The sequence below is a fragment of the Ambystoma mexicanum genome, chromosome 1p, assembly GCF_040938575.1.
Source record: "Ambystoma mexicanum isolate Mex_15411 chromosome 1p, UKY_AmexF1_1, whole genome shotgun sequence".
In the NCBI taxonomy this organism is placed as follows: Eukaryota; Metazoa; Chordata; class Amphibia; order Caudata; family Ambystomatidae; genus Ambystoma; species Ambystoma mexicanum.
In genome coordinates, this window is record NC_090921.1 from 1,321,508,734 (window position 1) to 1,321,528,245 (window position 19,512).

The 19,512-nt window shown below is 42.7% G+C and overlaps 1 protein-coding gene across 4 annotated transcripts in view; it reads right to left on the reverse strand.

Annotated features, from left to right (window-relative positions):
- The window catches only part of LOC138453575 (scavenger receptor cysteine-rich type 1 protein M130-like), a 500,179-nt gene that overhangs the window by 339,591 nt on the left and 141,076 nt on the right, over positions 1–19,512 (reverse strand). For all 4 annotated transcript variants that reach the window (XM_069606566.1, XM_069606582.1, XM_069606572.1 and 1 more), the window contains one exon: positions 6,337–6,651. In XM_069606566.1, the coding sequence (XP_069462667.1) occupies positions 6,337–6,651 (315 nt within the window). The remainder of the gene's footprint in view (positions 1–6,336; positions 6,652–19,512) is intronic.

Genomic DNA, 19,512 nt, shown 5'->3' on the forward strand with positions numbered 1-19,512 from the left:
TTGGAAACTCTGGCGGCAGCAAGCATCAATGTTATGTCACTAGTACTGCACCGACAATACGAGCCAGACTCCTCTATTGATCCGGTTCATACCACTGTACACGCCTGGGGTCGAATATTTAAGTCCTGTGCCGACCACCACCCGTACTATAAGTGTCTCCCCGCTTGGCGGTTCCCCGGGCTGGAACCCACACATGATACGGCCCTGGTGCATCATTGGGAAACTGTGGGGTACCTCGCTCTAACAGATTTTTAACCAAATGGGCAATTTATTACGCCACAGACATGGAGACCGGGCCATTCTGGTTCAGCCCTGGAACTTCTGCAATATTATCGGCTGCGTGCTGCTTTTCGCACCGCCTGGCCTGGCTTCCCCAACGAACCCCCGGACTCCCCCGGGATTGCCTACATTGCCAACTCGGGCGGCACCCGTGGAGTGGTCTCCTCACTATACAAGATACTGCTACTGGGTGCCCCCACCCCAACCCTCCAGGGCCCGGGATGACTGGGTGACTGAACTGGAGCTGGAGCTCACAGACCACCTGTGGGGGAAGATGTGTTCACACACTAGTAGAGTCTCCCTTAACTTTCGTTATCGCACCATTCAGTACAAACTACTCAACAGGTTGTACTACACTCCATACAAGATCTCCAGGTTTGCTCGAACCAACTCACAACCCTGCCCTCGCTGTGGGGCAGAAGACGCCTGTCACTTACACATGTTCTGGGGTTGCCCAATGCTTACGGAATTCTGGGGTAAGATCCTGGAGACACTGACTGCGATCTGTGACACTCCGGTTGACCCAGACCCAATGGGAGCTCTGTTTGGGATTTGGCAGTCTGATGGAGCTAAATGTATGGCCACATTTTTGAATGTGGGTTGCATTGTGGCTAAAAAGTGTATGCTACAGAATTGGAAGTGCCCCCTCATTCCAGTAATGGCTAAATCTACTTACCTGGTCCCGCAATTGTGAGGAAGAGTTTTTGAACATGATCCCAGCGCGATCCCGCCCCAAGAACATTTGGACTGCCTTCAATAGTTACCTCCATGGCCTAGATGAGACCTCCTCAGGGGGAGAATCCTCCCACACCTCACATTGATGTAATGTACCATCTTGATATACTGTGACTCCGCTACTTTCTGCCTGCTGTGCTTTATTGCTTTATCACCACTGATGTGATCCAGGTATGGTTTGAATGTATTGTTCACTCAGATGTACGTGTTTGCTACATGCCTCTGCCAACAAAAATAAATATTTTTAAAAAAGGAATTACAAGCCCAAAATGTCTGTGGTTACCTGGAAGAGGACTCCTCTTTGGCCCAACTATGCCACAATAGTGCAGAACCATATTTGGCAAAAAGGATTGCCTCCCAAACTCTAGGTGGATACTATATGCAAATGTGGCACATTGTGTGCATCCAGTAATCTCTTAAAGAGGGAGAGGGGATCAAATCAGGCTTATATAGCATACATCAACATTGCAATGGAGTTTCCATTGTTTTCGATTATAAGTTAATTTTGCAATAACTGTCTACATGAGGGGCATTTGTTGTAGGAAGCATCCACCTAAAGGTATAATATTTGTGGGTCCAAAAAGTTCTTTTAAAAATTCTGTACTTGCCTGTTGCAGTAATTTCTGTTTTCTGTGTATGTGTATTGATTTAATGTGTCTGCCTTCCATAAGAACCCAACTATTTCCTTGTGATATCATGGCAGAAGATTATGGAATTCATAAACAACTGCCATAGCATCTTCTCAGGGTAATAGGGAATTTATGGAGCAGAATCCAATCTCCCACAATATCATCCAAACTGGGAAGTAGTCCAAGGTAAATTCTGGAAATACCTGTTACCAGTACCCAAGAGTCTACCTATCTCTCTAATCCGCTATGAGTTGGGCCTAACATCCTTGAGAGCAAAAGTCTGGTGGAACTCTCTAATGCTATATAGGAAATGCCTAATGACAGAAGATCATCAAAACTCGCTAATTCCCACATTTTCGGCCTCACTCAAGAAGGACTCCAATAGACATCTGGACTCATAGAGAGATTATTGCTTGGAAATAATGGCAATGGCAGGTATTGAGAAGTCTCTACTCATCACGAATCCCGCGATTTGTGATGTGCTGTATGACATGGACTGGATAAAAACTTACAAGGTATTTAAAACATCTTATCACCCCATGAAGATCAAATTCCGGAATACCTGCAAAAATATCCCTATGCAATCTACTCCTCAAAAATAATGAGAATGAGATCTGACCTATGGCCAACAAGATCCTTGCTGGCTCGAAGGAATAAAGACAATCAATTGGTGACTACATGCAGATTTTGCAAAGAGAAATGCAAGCTGGAAACCTTGGAACACTTGTTAATTTGTTGCACAGCGTTGCCTGACATTCGAAAAGAACACTATGAAAAACATTTTAATGCATACAGGACCATGCTAGAAGAGGATGCTTGGAAAACGATAATCAATGCCGAATATGTTTCAATGAATATAGCCACAATAAGATTCCTTGATAGGATGAACTTATAATTTAAAATCTATTGAAATGCAGAATCCATGCGCGAATGAGCCAAAGAAAGCGACTGATTTTATAAATATGTTTTTACAGTGTATTAAGTCAGGATTTTAAGATTTGCAACTAACTAAATTTTAAGGATGTAAATGTATTGATTTGTGAAAGGTTTAAACATTTAACCAAAACACAACAATAAAAACAAAACAAAAATATAGGGCATTATTTTCTGTCAGGTATTTTTTTTTTTTTGGTTTTGTGTTGATATGGGGTGAGGAGAGAGGGAACATAATATTTTTTAGGTGTTGCATACTTTCCTCAGGCCTTCCCTTTTCACCCGCAAGAAAGCTGGTCCAAAAGGACAGCACTCTTGGTAATAAAGGGATGCAGGTGGGTGTCATGGCAGAGGTATCAACAGGCAATTTGAAGCCAGGATCTTAAGGTTCTAGGCTCTTCATTAAATAACACATAAAGTTAAGGGACGGTGATATAATAGGGCTGTTAAAACGTGTGGATAACTTAAACAGGGAAATAATTCAAACATTCTGAAGGCCGGAGGTCTATCAATCTCCCCTCTCTCACTTAGGCTCGGCATCTGATGGGCAAAAAATCACTGAAATTCTTTTGGGTTCTAAGTTTCCCAACACTTCTTTTTTGACTCTTCTATAAATTGCTGGTCTTTCATTGCATTTGGAACAATGTTGTTCTTTTTGCGGTAAGAAGTCTCCACCACCAACCTTGGTACTAATAGTCATATGCATGTGGGCCAAGCACTATACCCCCATTGATCTTTGCCAAGATCACAATGGGCCCAGGCATCAGAAGAGCATAGGCTTGTTGGTGCAGGTCACAAACCCCAACTCAGTCTCTCCCAGATGAGAAGTTGACTGATGAGCACAACCTATCAATTAGTATCTTATAGTTGACCAGAGAAAATTCTGCTGAGAGATCCAGGAGCATGAGCATGGCCCGACCCACCCTGTCCAGAATCTGTAGCATGCTAGATTTAAGTTCTAGCAGGGCGTTCTCCATGGCAAGTACAGCCCTGTAACGCAACTGCCTGTGGCCAAATAGGTTGTGCCTTTCAAGACAAGGCTGAAACTGCAACTAAGCATCCCTGTCAATGATCTTTAGCAGAAAAGGCACATTAGTTATGGGCTGGACTGGCGGCCAACTTGAAGTCCAAAGACGTTTTTTTCAGAAGTGGAGTAATTAAAGCCTGGTTAATCGATGCCGGAATTATAGCTGAACTGAGGCAGGCATTAACATATTTGGTAATAGGAGCAGCCAGAGTAGGAGCACATTGCTTTACTGTAACTGCTGGACAAAGTTCCCCTTTACAAACTGTGGTTTTAAGAGACTTGATAATAGATATGACCTCTTGTTCCGTGACCTTGGAAAATATGAATGGTGGAAAGTCTGGGGGGTGGGGAGGAATCCATGGAGCTAGACAAGAAAGGGATAGATTTTTGTTTTACTAATTGCCTGCTGTAGTGAACAGATCTTATTCATAAGAGCCTCCTATATGGACGTACACCCAGCTCATCCTTACTGGAATTATGCGGTTTCACATTTAGAGATTCTAATTCTTGGAATCATAGTTTGCAGAGATGATAGGAGTCTCATACTATTCTTTCTTGGTTATAATAAACAAACTCTTGTATTTTTTGTATGTTGAAAAGTAGCTTTCCTTCTCACTAGCCAATAGCGTTCTAAGCCAATTTTGATAAAGTACCATTTTTATGAAGTACCTCCTTCTTATAACCTTTCTGCAACTCCTTCCTTTTGGTTGGTCTTTCTTCCTTGCCACTTCTACTGCCATTGTCTCCTCTACTATCCCCTACTTTTCTCCACTTCCTCTGTACTTCTCATCACACCTGATGTAACTTTACCAACCCGTTCTCCTGTGCCTCTGCCTCCGCTGTATCTTTCACCACTTTCTTTACCTTCAACTCAAATTCCTGAATATCTCTTACCATCTTCTCCTTCCCATCCAACTCCTCTGTGTCCTTCATGACCCCTTTCTCCTTTGTCAGCACCTCCTTTGTTCTACTGGGCTCTATCCTCACCGTTACACATTTACCAGACCATTCTGCCTACCTCTGCCACTTAACTCCTATACACTTCCCAATCCCAAGTTCCTTTTTATACAACAGTGAGCTGAGCTGTCCTGCTGACATTGTGATTCATATTTTTCAGCTGGGGCTATGCTTCCGCGCCTGCTCTATGAAAGCCCTACATGGTTTTCATGCCCAAGTTCTGAGCAACAATGAGATGCACCCCGCAGCTTCAATGTAGGGGCCACCATGCTGATTTCACTTGACTACTACCAGTGTGTTTCTTTTCCTTGTTGCTACTGTTCACTCTAATTCCAGGTTGCACTTTCCCAGGTTTGTGCTTGCTCACAGCTTCCATCCATTGGGCCTTGCAATCTCCAGTGAGATGCTGTTGTGTGGGGAAGCACATGGTAAGAGGACAGTCTGTTTAAACTAAGTGCCCTTTCTTGGGCTGCTGAGTTTGTGGGGTCCCATCTAGGTGGCCCCATGAACAAAGTTTGGGAGGTGTTGCCACTCACAAACATTTCCCCAGAATTAATCACTTTGGTTTCTAACAAAATGCCAGGTATTTCCAAGGGCCTGGTTAATCAAAACGGTACTATAGGAACTATAGCCTTGCTGGGTCTGACATCCTTGTCAACACACATGGAGTACTTAGCGGGCAGAGGTGTCCTCATCGTTACTGGGTTGTTCCAATCTGGTGAACCGAATCCTACCATCTCTCTGGACTGCTGAAGAAATATAGATCTCCTTTAACTTTTCTTATGGGCCATCTGATTCTAGGGACCTTCCCTTTTCCCCTACCAGGTTCCCTAGTGTGAGACCGATCAGAACATTAGGGTTTTGGTAAATTGATGACATTTTGGGACTGACAGACTTTGGGGTTTGATCATTAGATTTTAACCCAAGGCTGAATATGGACTAGGGCAGCTGCGGGAACCTCTGTGTGCCATCTTCTGTTCAACCATCACAGAGCGAGTGGTGGCACCCTCCCCAAAGGCACCCCAGTTCCATCAGCCAGCCTCCAAGGTAGCTTTCAAATACTGGGCATATCCCATCTCACAGCTCAGTGACATCATACACAATTTGAGCTTTGCACTCGTTGTCTGCCAGATGTCACTCAGAATCCCTTGGTGGAATATGCCCATGTAGTGTATATATCCAAAAATCAGAAACAGAGAAAGGCGTAAAAACAGTGGAGCTCAGGAAGGAGGGGGTGAGAGGGAGATATTCCAGCAGAGAGAAATAGGGAAAAATGAGAAGACGGGAATGCAAAAGGGGAAGGTGTAACAAGAAAGAGACTATATGAAATAAAAATGTGTGATAGTAATTAGGCAATTGAGTACCAACTGAATCTAGTTATTCTTACGAACACTTCCTGATTCATGGAACGTTTTCCTATGGGATTGCACCATTATAAAACACTTCCATGAATCAGGCCCAGTTCTATGCTGATGAACTCACACTGGTGCACGCTCGAGCCCTGCAGGTTCCGTCCAGTTAGTGTCCCTCCCCTCTAAATCCTTCCTCGTACCTTCCAATCCTCTTCTAGAGACAAAAGTTGCGTGATCATCCATTTTGTTTGAATCTTTCTGAAGAAGACCATTTTGTGGACCTGAATAGCTCCTCTGTATTTGTAGCCCTGTACATTACTGGCATTGATGCATAACAAGGTTTCATCACAGGAAATACACTGCAGGTAAAGGTAAGGTTGGCAAGTGCTGATAGCACAGATATTAGGATTACGTTGTTCTTTACCAGAGCAAACAAGGCCGGCATCCTCCATATGTTTGCAGTTGCTGATTCCCCAGGGCTTCGTTCTGCACTCGGCCAACGAAGATTCCAGTCCAGTGCAGTGGACATCATCAAGCCAAATCGGCCCAGTGCCTTGTCCAAACTTTGCTTTCCTGTAGACCGATAAGGGTGCTCCACATCCTAGCTGCCTGCATGCCACAGTGGCATCTCTGAGATCCCATTCGTCATCACACACTGTGCCCCACTGGGATCCGTGAAAAATCTCAATTCGCCCAGAGCAGCGGTCTTGGCCTCCCACCAATCTCACCGAGTTCTGATCTGAAAGCAGAAAAAGTCAGACCTTTGGGATTAGTTGAGCGCTAAGAAAACACCTTGAGAATTTTTCAGTTCATTTTTGACTGTCCGATAGCAATACTGTTTGGTTTGCAATTCTCAAGCAGCTATTCATTCATTGTCCTAAAACAAAGTCAAGTAGATAATAAAAGACACCATTGATGGAAGTGCATACATAATGGATATTGCAACCTTGACAAATGTATTATCAAGACAAAACGTGCTGATGTTCCTGCTGCACTGTTGTGGCTCCGCTGTGACCCACATGCAACACTCAAGAGTAATGGGTGGAAGGCTTTGAAACTGCGCAATGACCTTCCAGAAAGCACTTACGGCTGGATTTTACCACACAGTAGGAATTCAGGCACCTCTTAAGAAGAAACAAACCATCAGTCTATGGTAGCAGAAGCACACTCTATGAGCTAGAACAGCTGTGGAAAAAACAGCACTACTTGCAAAGAGGCTACATGCGGGCCATGGCAGCAAGGAAGAGACCTAACAAACTTAAAACAGAAAAGTTCAATTAAACCACCACAAATCTGCCCAACAAAAGCAATAAGGTAAGATATGATACTAGATCTTCCTACAGGAACATCAGCACACCAGCTTCCGAGTCAATACTAAACACCTAACAACCGCTCTAGCCTCTAGTCCTACTCTAACAGACACATCATCCAGTTACACCACCCCCTCACTCAAACTCTCCATGACCAATATCGGTGCAAAGTCCACATCCTGCACACATGAACCTGTCTGTGCTACCACACATATGCACATCAAATGCCAAATACCCATACCTATTGACCACCTCACATCACAATAGCACTTAAACACTCCATGTCAGTGTGACGAAATGACATCTGCTTTGCAAGAGTACAAGGATGAATAGTGGCTAAACTGTGACGCGATGTTCCAGCGGTTCGAGGTCCATCTGTTGAAAGCTGTAAGCCTGATGGTCCAATGCGATGTTCGAGTGGCAGCAGTTCCAATGCGATGTTCGAGTGGCAGCAGTTCCAAGTCTTCTACAGCGGTAAGCCGGTTGTTCGAGCCAAATATGCTCGACCTGGTACGATACGGAGGCAAGCCAGTTCGAAGGTGCAACAGAAGCAGTTCGATGTCATGTATGATGTGTTAGGGAGAATTCTCAAGAATGTGCTAATTTCCCTTACCGTTTGAGACCCCCAGCAACTTTGCTGGATTTCTAGGATTTGATGTTTTACCTGGGAAGAGTGTGAGCCTTTTTCCCACTCTTCCATGTATTTTGATGTGTTTTACTTTTGTGTTCTTTGGTTGTGGAGTTTTAAAACAACTCCATTGCATCATCTTTTCTGTGTGTCACACAACACCCTAAGTGCAGTGACACAGGGATGTCTTTCTGACTTCCCAAGGTTTAAATACCTTCTCTGGGACTGACTACTGTCTCCTAGAGCATGTAAAGTTAAATTGACTTTACTAGTCTCTTTAAATTTACAGACCCAGCACACACTATATTCCTGTAGAGTGCTGGAGGGGTTGCCTAGCTTCCCCTGAGTCAAAACACTCATGTAAAAGTCAAATGTTACCCTTTCCTACTTTAAATGGCTGATGGCAGTGCTTTAGATCAAACTACCATGATTTTTCCCGACCGCGAACAACGGTAGCTAAAAATCGGGTCAGCCATGTTTTTCAAGATGGCGCCCAAGACTTATCTGTAAAAACAGACTCCAGTCAACTTTTTTTGCCATTTCTTTTAGGAAAGGTCCTTCTTGTGTTTGTCTCTGCGCGCCAAACCAGGTTTGGTCCCTTTGTTTGTTGGCCTTTGGCGGGCTTCAGTGCTGAAGCCCTCCTCTGGCGCCTGAGTGTCTGGGATGGACAGGATGTGAGGGAGGTGCCCGAAACTCCATGTGCTTAGTCTCCTAGGAGACCTGAATGCACTCTGGTGTGATTGGCTGGCCAGACGACAGCCACCCTGCTGTGTGAGTGACAGCCAGGCTGGAATGAATGGGGGAAAACTGTTTAAAAGCAGGTCTCTGGGACTTGGAAAGCAGAGTCGACCAATGGAACGAAAGAACCGAAGACGAGCTGAAGGAAGAGGACTGCTGCAACTCCTGGACAACCGGTGAAGCCCTGCTGCAGGTCCAAATTGCCTGAAACTCTATTGACAGAGAAGCCCTTCAAGGTTAACTTCTTCCCTTGAGTTTGGTGAGAACAACCAACTCGCAAGCCACCTGGACACCGTCCCCATCCTGGTCGAATTTTCTTCAGAGTGAGAGTGCTGTTGAACTCCGGATAGCCAGGGGGAGGGAAACCAGATTGTGGACTTTAAGGCACTCACACCTTAAACTGACGTTTTGCCAAGCTTGTGGCCTCATCCCTGGGCAGTGCAGGAACCTCCCGATGTCCTCCTTCTTGTCCCCATGACTGAAGCTCAGGAATAGTGTGATCTGCTCGAACTGCCAGGAACAACTGCCTGAGCTACAGCTCTTCTTCACTTTAAAGGTACTGTGCAAACGCGGTCCGGAAATCTTTTCGACCACCGAGAAAGTTTGTGAAACTTTCCCAACTTCGAAGGCTTCTCCTTCCCTAAACATTCATCTAACTTTTCGCCTGACCAAATTCTTCTCAGATGCATGGCAAATACTTAACCGTTTACTACCAGAACTGTGCTATCCTATACAAGATTCTGAACCATTGACTTTGGCCCAGGCCTATTAAATTGAATTGCTGGTTGTAGTGAACCAAAACCCTTTGCCCTGCCTATGAAAGTATTTGTGCTGTTGATTCTTATAACCTTGCCTTTTTACCCCTTTTTAAAGTAGCTGAAGTGCCATTTTGCTCCCACTTCAGTGGAGCTGAACTTGTTCAGTAACTTATTGGTTGTGTATTTGTGGTTTATTAGTATATGATATTGAGCTGCTCTTGCTTGTGTAATGTTTCCAAACTGACTGTGTAAATAGATGTATATTCTTTTAACAAGAAACCTTGAGTAAGTGTTTGTTTGAATCACTGTATTTGTTGGTCCTATGTGTAACTTGTTCTACTTCTCACTCAACTCTTGAGATAGGTCTGGCTGCTCAGCCACTGCTACCACATAACTGTGTAGTACAGGCTTGTACCAAAGGTGAAATTGTACTGATACTTGTATTCTTAATTGCATGTAGTTTAGTGTCTTTATGTTCCCAAAGGGTACTACATGTGATTCTGCCTAACATGATATAAATAGTCATGTCTACAGTGATGCCATCTGTGATGCCATCATTGTGTTCATACACTGTGCAACAGGGGGCACATAGTTAAGGGGGACTTGCTTGAAATGTAATTTCTGAATTTCAGATTTTTCATTGCATTAAATCTGATCACCTTACCTGTCTCCTAACTAATGTTTTTTTACTGAATTTCAAGGGTTTTGTTATAGTATAGTTTCTCTTGGGCCTATTAACCATGCCCTTCGGCATAAAACTGTACATGTTACATCAATAGGTTTCTATGCTGTAAAACCAGATATATGAAGAGGCCTGGTATGTTATTATTAGTAATTCATTACTCATTTAGTGATTGATTCATCCATCATTCATTCTGAGTAGTGACATTAGTTATCCATTATCCATATTGTTCTGCCACATTTGTATGCATTTTCTAGATAAATAGGCTTGTTATATGAAGAGGCGTGTTTAAACATATGTTATTATGTAGGCAATTAGACACACACATGAATGTGCACTTAGTATGTATAGGAGTCCACATTATGTAGCGCTTTGGTTTGAGTGAATGTTGTTAGGCGCTAATGCATGAAACTGGCATTCTGAAGCAATTTCATTGAGAGACAGAGAAGCAGCTCCACTTTGTACGCAGAAGGATTGTTATGGTAGACTGTGAATTGAAGAATGTCAACAGATAAGGGCGTAGCTTTTGGCCTAGCATAAAGAATGCATCCTTGAGGCTTGTTCACAGACAGCGCAGACAGACAGAAAGGTGGAAGGCATTTTAATGCAGTGAGTGCTCTTGCACACAGGGAGTGAGGGATTTAGGTGGAGAAGAGAAGGAGTTTAGCTGAAGCTCAGAGCTGAATGAGAGGATTGTAGCATGATTTTGTAATGCATAGAAGGCCATAGATGCTGACAGATAGACATAATATTGAAAGAGGTTCCTTCTTGCTTTGAGATGTCGCGATGACTAGAACACACTGAACTAGAGAGTACAAGACTGACGTTGACAGACAGTCTGATGCTTGCCTGGATTTAGAAATGCTGGTTCGACAGAAAGAGAAATGCTTGCTAAGAGAGTTTTGGCATGTTACCATAGGGATGGGTGTAAGTCATTGAATAGTATATCCAGGGGTGAGGTTTGCATTGAGAAAGGAGAAGCTTTTGGAGAAGCGTTTTGGTTGCAGCAGAATCGGATAGCTTTGGCTGACATGCAGCTTGGGGAAGCATTCTGGGAGAGCAGATGAGAGCAGAGTTCGAGATCGATCTGTCAGAGAGTTGGCAGGAGACCAGACCACTTAGAGGCCAAGAAAGGGGCCTGTACGAGGCTGTGCAGAGCCCTGGCTGGAAGAGGGAGCTGGAAAGGAGAAAGGGGCCCGGTGCGAGGCTTGAGATCAGCCCGATGCAGAACGGTGGGGGCTGCCTGCAGTTCATGCAAAAAAGGGGTGTAAAGGGCTGTTGAGTGGGTAGCTGAGTTGTTGAGATTTGCACACACTAGAGATGGGTTGTTGACATACTGGCAGAAGGGGAGATAGGCACACACATAGAGAGTGCGATGTGTGCTGATGAGAGAGAGAAATGCTGACGCTTGCAAATTGTTATTAGGCCGCATTTGTTGTTATTAGGCATGCATTGTTATTGGCATTGTAGTGGCATTATAGATTTGCATTATTGCATTATAGTTAGAACCCATGCAGAGACGGTTAGAAATTTGCTTTGCCAGTTGTGTTTGCATCATGCATAGCAGTGCATGAATAAAAGTGTTTTTATTGTTATCTCATTTCGTGTCGTTTCTTAATGTTTGGTTTGGTTTGTCGTGTATGTCCTATTTGCAGTAACACAGTAACACAGTGCACAACTGCCCTGAGATATATTTTCAGGGGGGCCAAAGTGTTTCACCCACCCTGAGGTAGAGTTGCAGTTTGACAATGCGGCCCACTACCCATGGCCTTCAGCCGTGGCCACTGCACATGTTGGCCATGGCTGAACATGTTGCATAGTTTGTTGAGGTCTCACTAGCTATGGCCTTCGGCCGTGGCCTCTGTGCGGTTTTACACTAATATCTTTCTTTTGGGCCCACTAGCCCTGACCACAGTCCATGCCAAACCATTAATTTGTTATCAAACACCCATTACCCCCTGTCCAGTAAATGTAGGCACTGCAGATGTTCAATGATAATTTCACAGTAATCATTTCCAATAACAGAAATTCCTGTGGTAGAGTAGCTGTTAGCAGATTCATGTGATAATGGGAACAAATTGCTCCAAATTAAAAAGCCTTCCATGTCCTTGCATGCACTCAACATGTGTCCCCCTTCTTTTTTCCAGATCCACCCACTCCACTCAATTGCTTTTGCAGTGACACACATTTTTTTCAGAGTGAGTCTTCCGGCGTTGCCACTGTAATCTCCTGAGGTTTGTGTAGTCTTCCCCTGATAAACCAAACATGTTCTACCCATAACTAGCTTCCTAACCAAAATGCCCAACTTCAAATGGTGTCTTCTTTCCCACTCCCAACCTCTAGCCTAATTTGATTGCTATTGCTATTGATATTGGTTGTTTGTATAGTAGCTATGGCCCGGCCATCTAAGCGCTGTGGATCAAAACAATCAGTGTACCCAGAGGAGTGACTACTTAAAGAGAAGAGTTGTGAGTGTCTTTATCAAGTCGAGAATGTTATTAGAATCTGTAACGTCAATGGGGGAGTTAATTCCAAAGTTTGAAGGCATCCCTTTTCCTCCTCCAAATAGCATTTTAAAGTCTTTCATTTGCAACTTTTCCCAGTAATATTGTGGTACTCACTCACATCGAGCAAAAAAAAGTCAAAATTTAATTTCAGAAAATCCTCTCAGCCTCTCTGCTGCAAAGCACCAAGGCCAATATACATAAATGTATTAAGGACAGGGGGCAGCCCTATGTCTCTGTCAAATATTTTAAAAACTACTGGATAGATTTATACCAAACCAGTCAATGAAATTAAGTAAATGCTTTGAGCCCACATTGATTCTTACTTCGTCTAAATCTGCCCAACAGTTTTTGCACTATGGCTGTTCAAAAACTGCACTTTTTCTCGATGGGAATATGAATGGGATGAAAACCTTAAAACATTGCTGTTTTGTTTTCTTAATAACCTTTTCATTGTATAATTTGTTGTTTCCAAAATGTGCAGTTGGGGGGGGGCCTTGACAAACATTTTGTTTTGTAAATGTCCTACAAATCCATCCAGCTAGTTGAAAGGGTTATTAGCAATAGCATTTTGGCGAAATTGGCTGATTTTTCATTTCTGAAAAGCCTGTCAGCCACTCTGATGCATTCTGGGACACATATATAGCTATTATGTTGGGAGAAGGGGGCACCCCATACCCCATCAAATATTTTAACAACTACTGGACGAAATAACCCCAAACGCCTGCCGGAAATCAAGTCAATGCTTCATGCACAAGTTGTTTCCTATCTGGCCCAATTCCATCCAGCAGTTTCTCACATGCGCTCCATAGAAACTTTGCCTATTTCTCTATGTGGAAATAGATGGGAGTAGGCCGAAAATTGTGTTTTTGTTGCTTTCTTAATAATGTTTTCATTTTTTAGCTAATCTTTCCTGAAATTTCCAGTCTGTATGTGTGGGGAGGGGGACCGTAACCAACAGTTTTTTTTTTAAATTATCAGCCAAATCCATCATGCAAATCAAAATTTATTAGCAAATACATTTCCGGGTTGCCTATGTATTATGCTACTCACCCTAACTATAGTGCATCGACCGTATAGCTGGGGTTGTTTGTTTGGGAAGTCTTCATTTAAATTTTGTTTCAGTTTGGAAGTGGAGCCGTGGTTATACTGTGACTTCCATAAGAGTATGGGGGTACAAGACCAATACCTCCCTCGCAGAAGGATCATTCCTTGATAGCCTCAAAACTGGTCTCATAGACCCCTTTTGAAAAAAAACAACCCTAGATATAGATGACCTGGTGAACCACAGCCCATTACGAAACTCCTGTTTATTAACAAAATCTTGGAAAAAGTAGTTGCTATACAACTACTCGCCAGAATGGAACAACTCCACATCCTACATTGCTATCAGTCAGCGTTCTGCCCAAAGTGTAGCATGGAAACAGCTACCATCCAGCTGGTGGTTCCATTCAGGGGCTTGCATGCGCTTGTCTACTCTTCATGTTGCAACACGTGTAACACAGCGATCCTAAAAGAATCCAGAGCAATCGCGGAAACATTAGAACCAATAAGGTGAACTTAAACAAGTCTATGGAAATGTAACTTAAAATGAAGAATAGATAAGTAATGATGTGACCCCCTGAATGATATGACTAACAGGACATGCTCCAAAACATTACTAATGTAATAATAAGAATAAGAATAAGAATTACCCTAACAGAGAAGACACCCGTCTTATAGGACTAAGTAAGCATTGTTAAGGCTAAAAGCTGAAGACCAAATAAAGGATCTACAGCCAGAGAGAAGATTTTCTGAAACTGATTTAGGATAATAGGTAAGACATGACACAGACCTTATGACGTGACATGACAATAGTGAATCAGTAATCATAGACTTATTCCTGATCTAACAAACATCCTTCTGCTCTTATCCTTTCCTCTTTCTCTCTGCAAAGCTACTAACCATTGTATACCCATTAGCTGTTCAAGAACTTAGGAACCAATACTGTATAAAATATGTATGTGTTATTACTGTGAAGCAACAGTAAGAAAAGTAATGTTTATCAAGAAAGCTATTGTATTTAAGTCATAACTAACCAAAACAGCATGCATGACCAATGTATATGCTTGAAAGTAATACGCAGGAATGTACTAATTATGTCACACTTGTAAATGGTGGTACCTAAACACAGCTTTGTGCCTTTACAAAGCCTGGGTACGGACGGAACAATTGAACGTGAATCCAAATGGAGAATTTTGGCACTACCTAAAATCCCAAATTGATCTGGTATTAAACCAATAAACAAAACATTGACTCAAGGTCTGAGTAAAATATGTTGACCTATGGAATCCTAGGTGCACAATACAAACCTAACAAGCCCATACACCCTAGCTTATACTAATCGACTGAATAGTGCATATCAGTCATTGCTAGATTCTGCTGCCAGGCAACACCATTAACTGACCAACAATCTTATACCCACGGTAGGCACACTTAACAATATTCACTATCTGCCTATAGGGAAAGTTAGGCCTTTTTCTTATTATTTAACAAACAAGTACATGTGCCAATAAAGGGTCCACATCCTTCTGACCCTCCACAGTACATTATTTCCTTTTAAAGACAATTTCTATATACAAGTGCAAAGTCTGTGCATAATCGAATTACGTGATGGTTGTTGCTAGTGTTTTTTAAGATCTGTTTTTCTTGAAGGTTGAGGGAGGTGCACACTTTGTTTGTAATACATTTGAAAGCAAGGCCTAGATGGTGAGTAGTGCAATGTTATAATTTATGGATATAGTGCAATCATAATAATTCATTATGAACGTTTTTCTATTGAAGTCCTTTCTAGTGATAGGTTACTTGCATGTTGAGAAGTGTGTAATTGCAATTCTGACACACATCTAACAAATTCCTACGAATATTTTGGGGTAGGTTCAGTTATAATTGAACACATTCCCTGTCATGCTTGCATGGCTTGGAGCATGTACAATGCATACCCATGAGGGTGTCTACTTCATACACTCCATATAAAGCAGCTGCAACCCACAGGGATGTTATACATAGTATTCAGTAAATTAAAAAGTGTTGGCAACGCAAACAGTTTCCCAATATGTATAACTATCACACATTAGTTAGGCATTGCTACTATATGATAAGCTATGTACACCCTTTTGCTGATGCTACCATCAATGGCTAACTTAACATCTGCACAGCAGTACCTAAGAAATGCATTTGCCATGGCTACTGAAAATTAAAAACTGGTGGAATTTGTAATGATATGATATAATATGGCATTTATAACGAGCCTATACACAAGTGTTTCAAAGCGCGACGAGGCAAGGGAGGGGGAACAGAAGGAAGACAGAGACAATGATTTTACTGGGCCAGATGATGTTGAGATTGTGCAAGTGCAGGACAGGGGGAGGGGGAACGTGCTAGGGAAAAGGGAGAGGGGCAGTGCAGTACATGGGATCAACAGTAAAAAAAATAAAAGAAATAGATAAATAAAAAGTGCAGCAAGCTGGTGGCAAGTGCAAGGGTAAGTGCAGACGTCAAGTGTCAAGTGCTGGTAGGGGACTGTAGGGATACAGAAACAGCCCCCAAGTGCAAGGGTTGCCAGGGGAGCAGTGCAGGTGTGCAACTGGCGGGGACGGGACCTGGGCCAGAGATCAGAGGCTAGCCAGGCGACCAGTGCAGTTTCAGCCAGGAGTTCAGCAGGGGAGAGGAGGAGAGAAAGCAGAAGCAAAGAGGAAGTTCTTGAGGTGCTTCCAGAACCAGAGATGGTTCTCCTCAAGTTTCAGAGAGGCAGGGAGGCTGTTCCAGAGGGAGGCCCCAGCCGAAGAAAGAGATCTTCCACCAACTCATTGCTTGGAGAAGCGACTGACCCTGATGGAGTTGGAGGTGGCGGAGCGAAGAGCTCGAGTGGGAAGGTATTTACGGAGGGAGAGTTGAAGGTATTTTGGACTCGGGCCCAGGAAGCCCTGTGGACAATGCAAAGGGTCTTGAATTTAATCCTTGCAGCCACTGGGAGCCAATGAAGAGATTTCAGGAGAGATATGATTCCAGGGCTTGAGGCCTAGGACAAGTCTCACACAAACAGGATTGTGGAACTCAAAATGTTAACTGTACTGGTACTAGTCTATGCGCATCAGATCAATTAATTAGTTAACAGTTAAATAATAAATGAAACTATATCAACATGCAGTTCCTTAACGATCATATATACATTGTTTTCAACTGGACTATATATTACATCGGCATACTAGATTTCCTGAAATTCAGCTATGTGTTTGTTTTGGTGTGCCACCCCAAGATTTCCTGTGGCCTCATCAGGCCACCCCTATAAAACATTTCTGGGGGCGCCACTAGAAAGAAGCATTGAGTGGAAAGACTTACCAGGAAGATGCATTTTGAATGGATGGTGGGAGCTAACGGGTGTGAATGGGTAAATGGGTTTGTATGGAGCTTGAAGGGGTTGGGTGTATAAACAAACAGTACACCTCAGCTATGTGCCCCTCTTTTATGATATGTGCCGCCTACCTGTGTTGCAGGCGATTGTTTGTGTCCTACAGTTGGCATTAAATTATTACGTAATACAGAAAGTGAAAACTAGGTACCATGCATAAAGTGTACGTTTTTATTTCAGAACTATAGTATTTTGTGGTAACCATATCTAATAGCTAGGAGCTCCTAGACTGTATTCAATTACAAGTATTTAGAATCTTTTTATTGTTTTCATTAATTACAGTTTTTGACTGCATACTTCCTACTTCTCGACCTTCCTACTTCTTCTCTCCGTCCTCTACAACTCATCCAGAACAGAACCGGGAGACTTATCCTTGGCCTCAAGCCCAGGGACGCCTCTTTCTGGCGCTGAAATCCCTCCACTGGCTCCCCATGGCTGCAAGGATCAAGTTCAAATCCCTCTGCATAATCCACAAGGCTTTCTGGAGCCAGGGCTCGCACTATCTACAACGCTCTCTTCCTCCATACTCTCCCTCTAGGGGCCTACGCTCGTCCTCCTCTGCAGGTGAGCCGCTTTCACAAACAGAGATTTGGTGGTAGATCTTTATCCTCTGCAGGTGCCTCCCTCTGGAACAGCCACCCTGCCTCTCTGTCTTGAGCCGGAAGAACCTTAAGTTCCAGAATCTCCTCAAGACCTTCCTCTTCTCTTCCTTCTTCTCTCTCCCTCTCCCCTATTAACCTCTGTTCTTTTTCTCCCCCCTCCTTCCTCCTTCTCCTCCCTAATGCCGCTCAGTACTGCTGACTTGTTGCCTGGTTCACCTACAGAGCCTTACAGATCCCAGACCCCCCTGCCAGTCTTTGCACTTGTCCCCGGGCCACTGCACTATGTTCAGAATTACTGCACATTCTGCTCACGCTACATGAGCGAGGCAACCTCACTGCACTCAACCTAGGCCCCTGTTAGACTGGACATGTTTGTTACCACCCCAAACCCCTCTTCTTCGCACCTCTGTCTGTATGCATGCATTACCGAAATGTACTAGGGCTAGTAGGTTTGTCTGCCCTGTCCTCTCCACCCCCACCCACCTTTTTCTGTCACCCTTTTCTAGATGGGTCAAAACTGTAACACTTCATGCACTTGCACTAGGAGAAATGCTGTCAGGCCTAGTATGCTAGTTTTTCGGTTTATATCATTCAGAAACATCAAGGCCTATGAATTATTACTGTATTCCCTTTATCCCTGCTTGCCTTGAAGTGCTTTGAAGCACTCCACCTGTTTTTAAGTGCTTTACAAATAAACAATTTCATTACACACATTACAGTGATTGTATATTAAATGTATCATAAGTGTGTACATCGGTCTTGAAGTTTAAGTATTAATTATGTTTTTTTCTGAAGTACAGATTAAGAATTCCTTCAAAGCAATGAGTTTTACGCAACAGAAGAAAGGAACTATTTTTACAGGGAAGTAAAGTTTCTATAGTCAGTCAGTCAAATACTTTATTTTGACTGAGCACCATAAATGTCAGGAACAAAAAATATATACAACACAATAAGATAAAAATAAATCGCTATAAAAACATCGAAATAGTTGCATATGACAATGAGCCTAAAACTCCAGTATTCCAAAATATAAAGTGCAAGTGCATTGGTATTCCTACTTGTGATTACATTTTTCATTTGCAGAATTTACCATACACTGACACTCAGGTCGCACATCAGAACAACAAGAAACGTAACAAACAATTAAATACCCAACTCTTAAAAACGCTGAAGGCAAATGTTGTAGGAGTGCAGTTCTTTTCAAACAAGATCTGGCTATATATTTGACTACTGCAAACACATCACGGGGATCATTTGCCCTTCTACAGACTGACATTGTTTTGCTGGCTGACCCAATACCAAACCAAATGAATTTCAGCCTAAAGTACATCCTTCTATAGGGACGGTCCAAGGGCATGCTAACAAAAAATGTTCAATCGATTCACTCCTGTCTTGGAAATGCAGACATTTGTTTGATTCAACTGCATTCCTTTTCAATATCTGAATATGTTGAAGCTTATTTTTCATGTTCTGTACAAAGCTGTAATCAAAGTAATTTGGTAATGTATGGCAAAGAGCAAGCATAGGAAAATATATAATTTGAGACAGAAGCCATGTCAACTACTGAACACAGTGAAACTTCTCTGATTTCAAGTAAGACTGTGAATAGGAAGAGTGTATGAACATCATTTCAGTTAATGAAGAAGCAGGAGATTGTTTAAAAAAAAGAAAACCTAGTACTGCTTTACTGTTAAGAAATAGGAAACTGCATAAAAAGGTTTTTACTATCGAGTGTTCTCAAATCTTTGGAGAAGTATGAAATTAGATTGTGTTCCTGTCAGGTGTGTCTAGCAAAAAAAGAAATTAGAGTCAATCGCTGCAAATGCTTTTCATGTGAAAAGGAAATTCTTCATTTTAGTGTTGAAAAATGTAAAAAAGTTGACAAAAATCATGAAGGAATTGTAAGAAAAAGTAAATCAATTCATGTA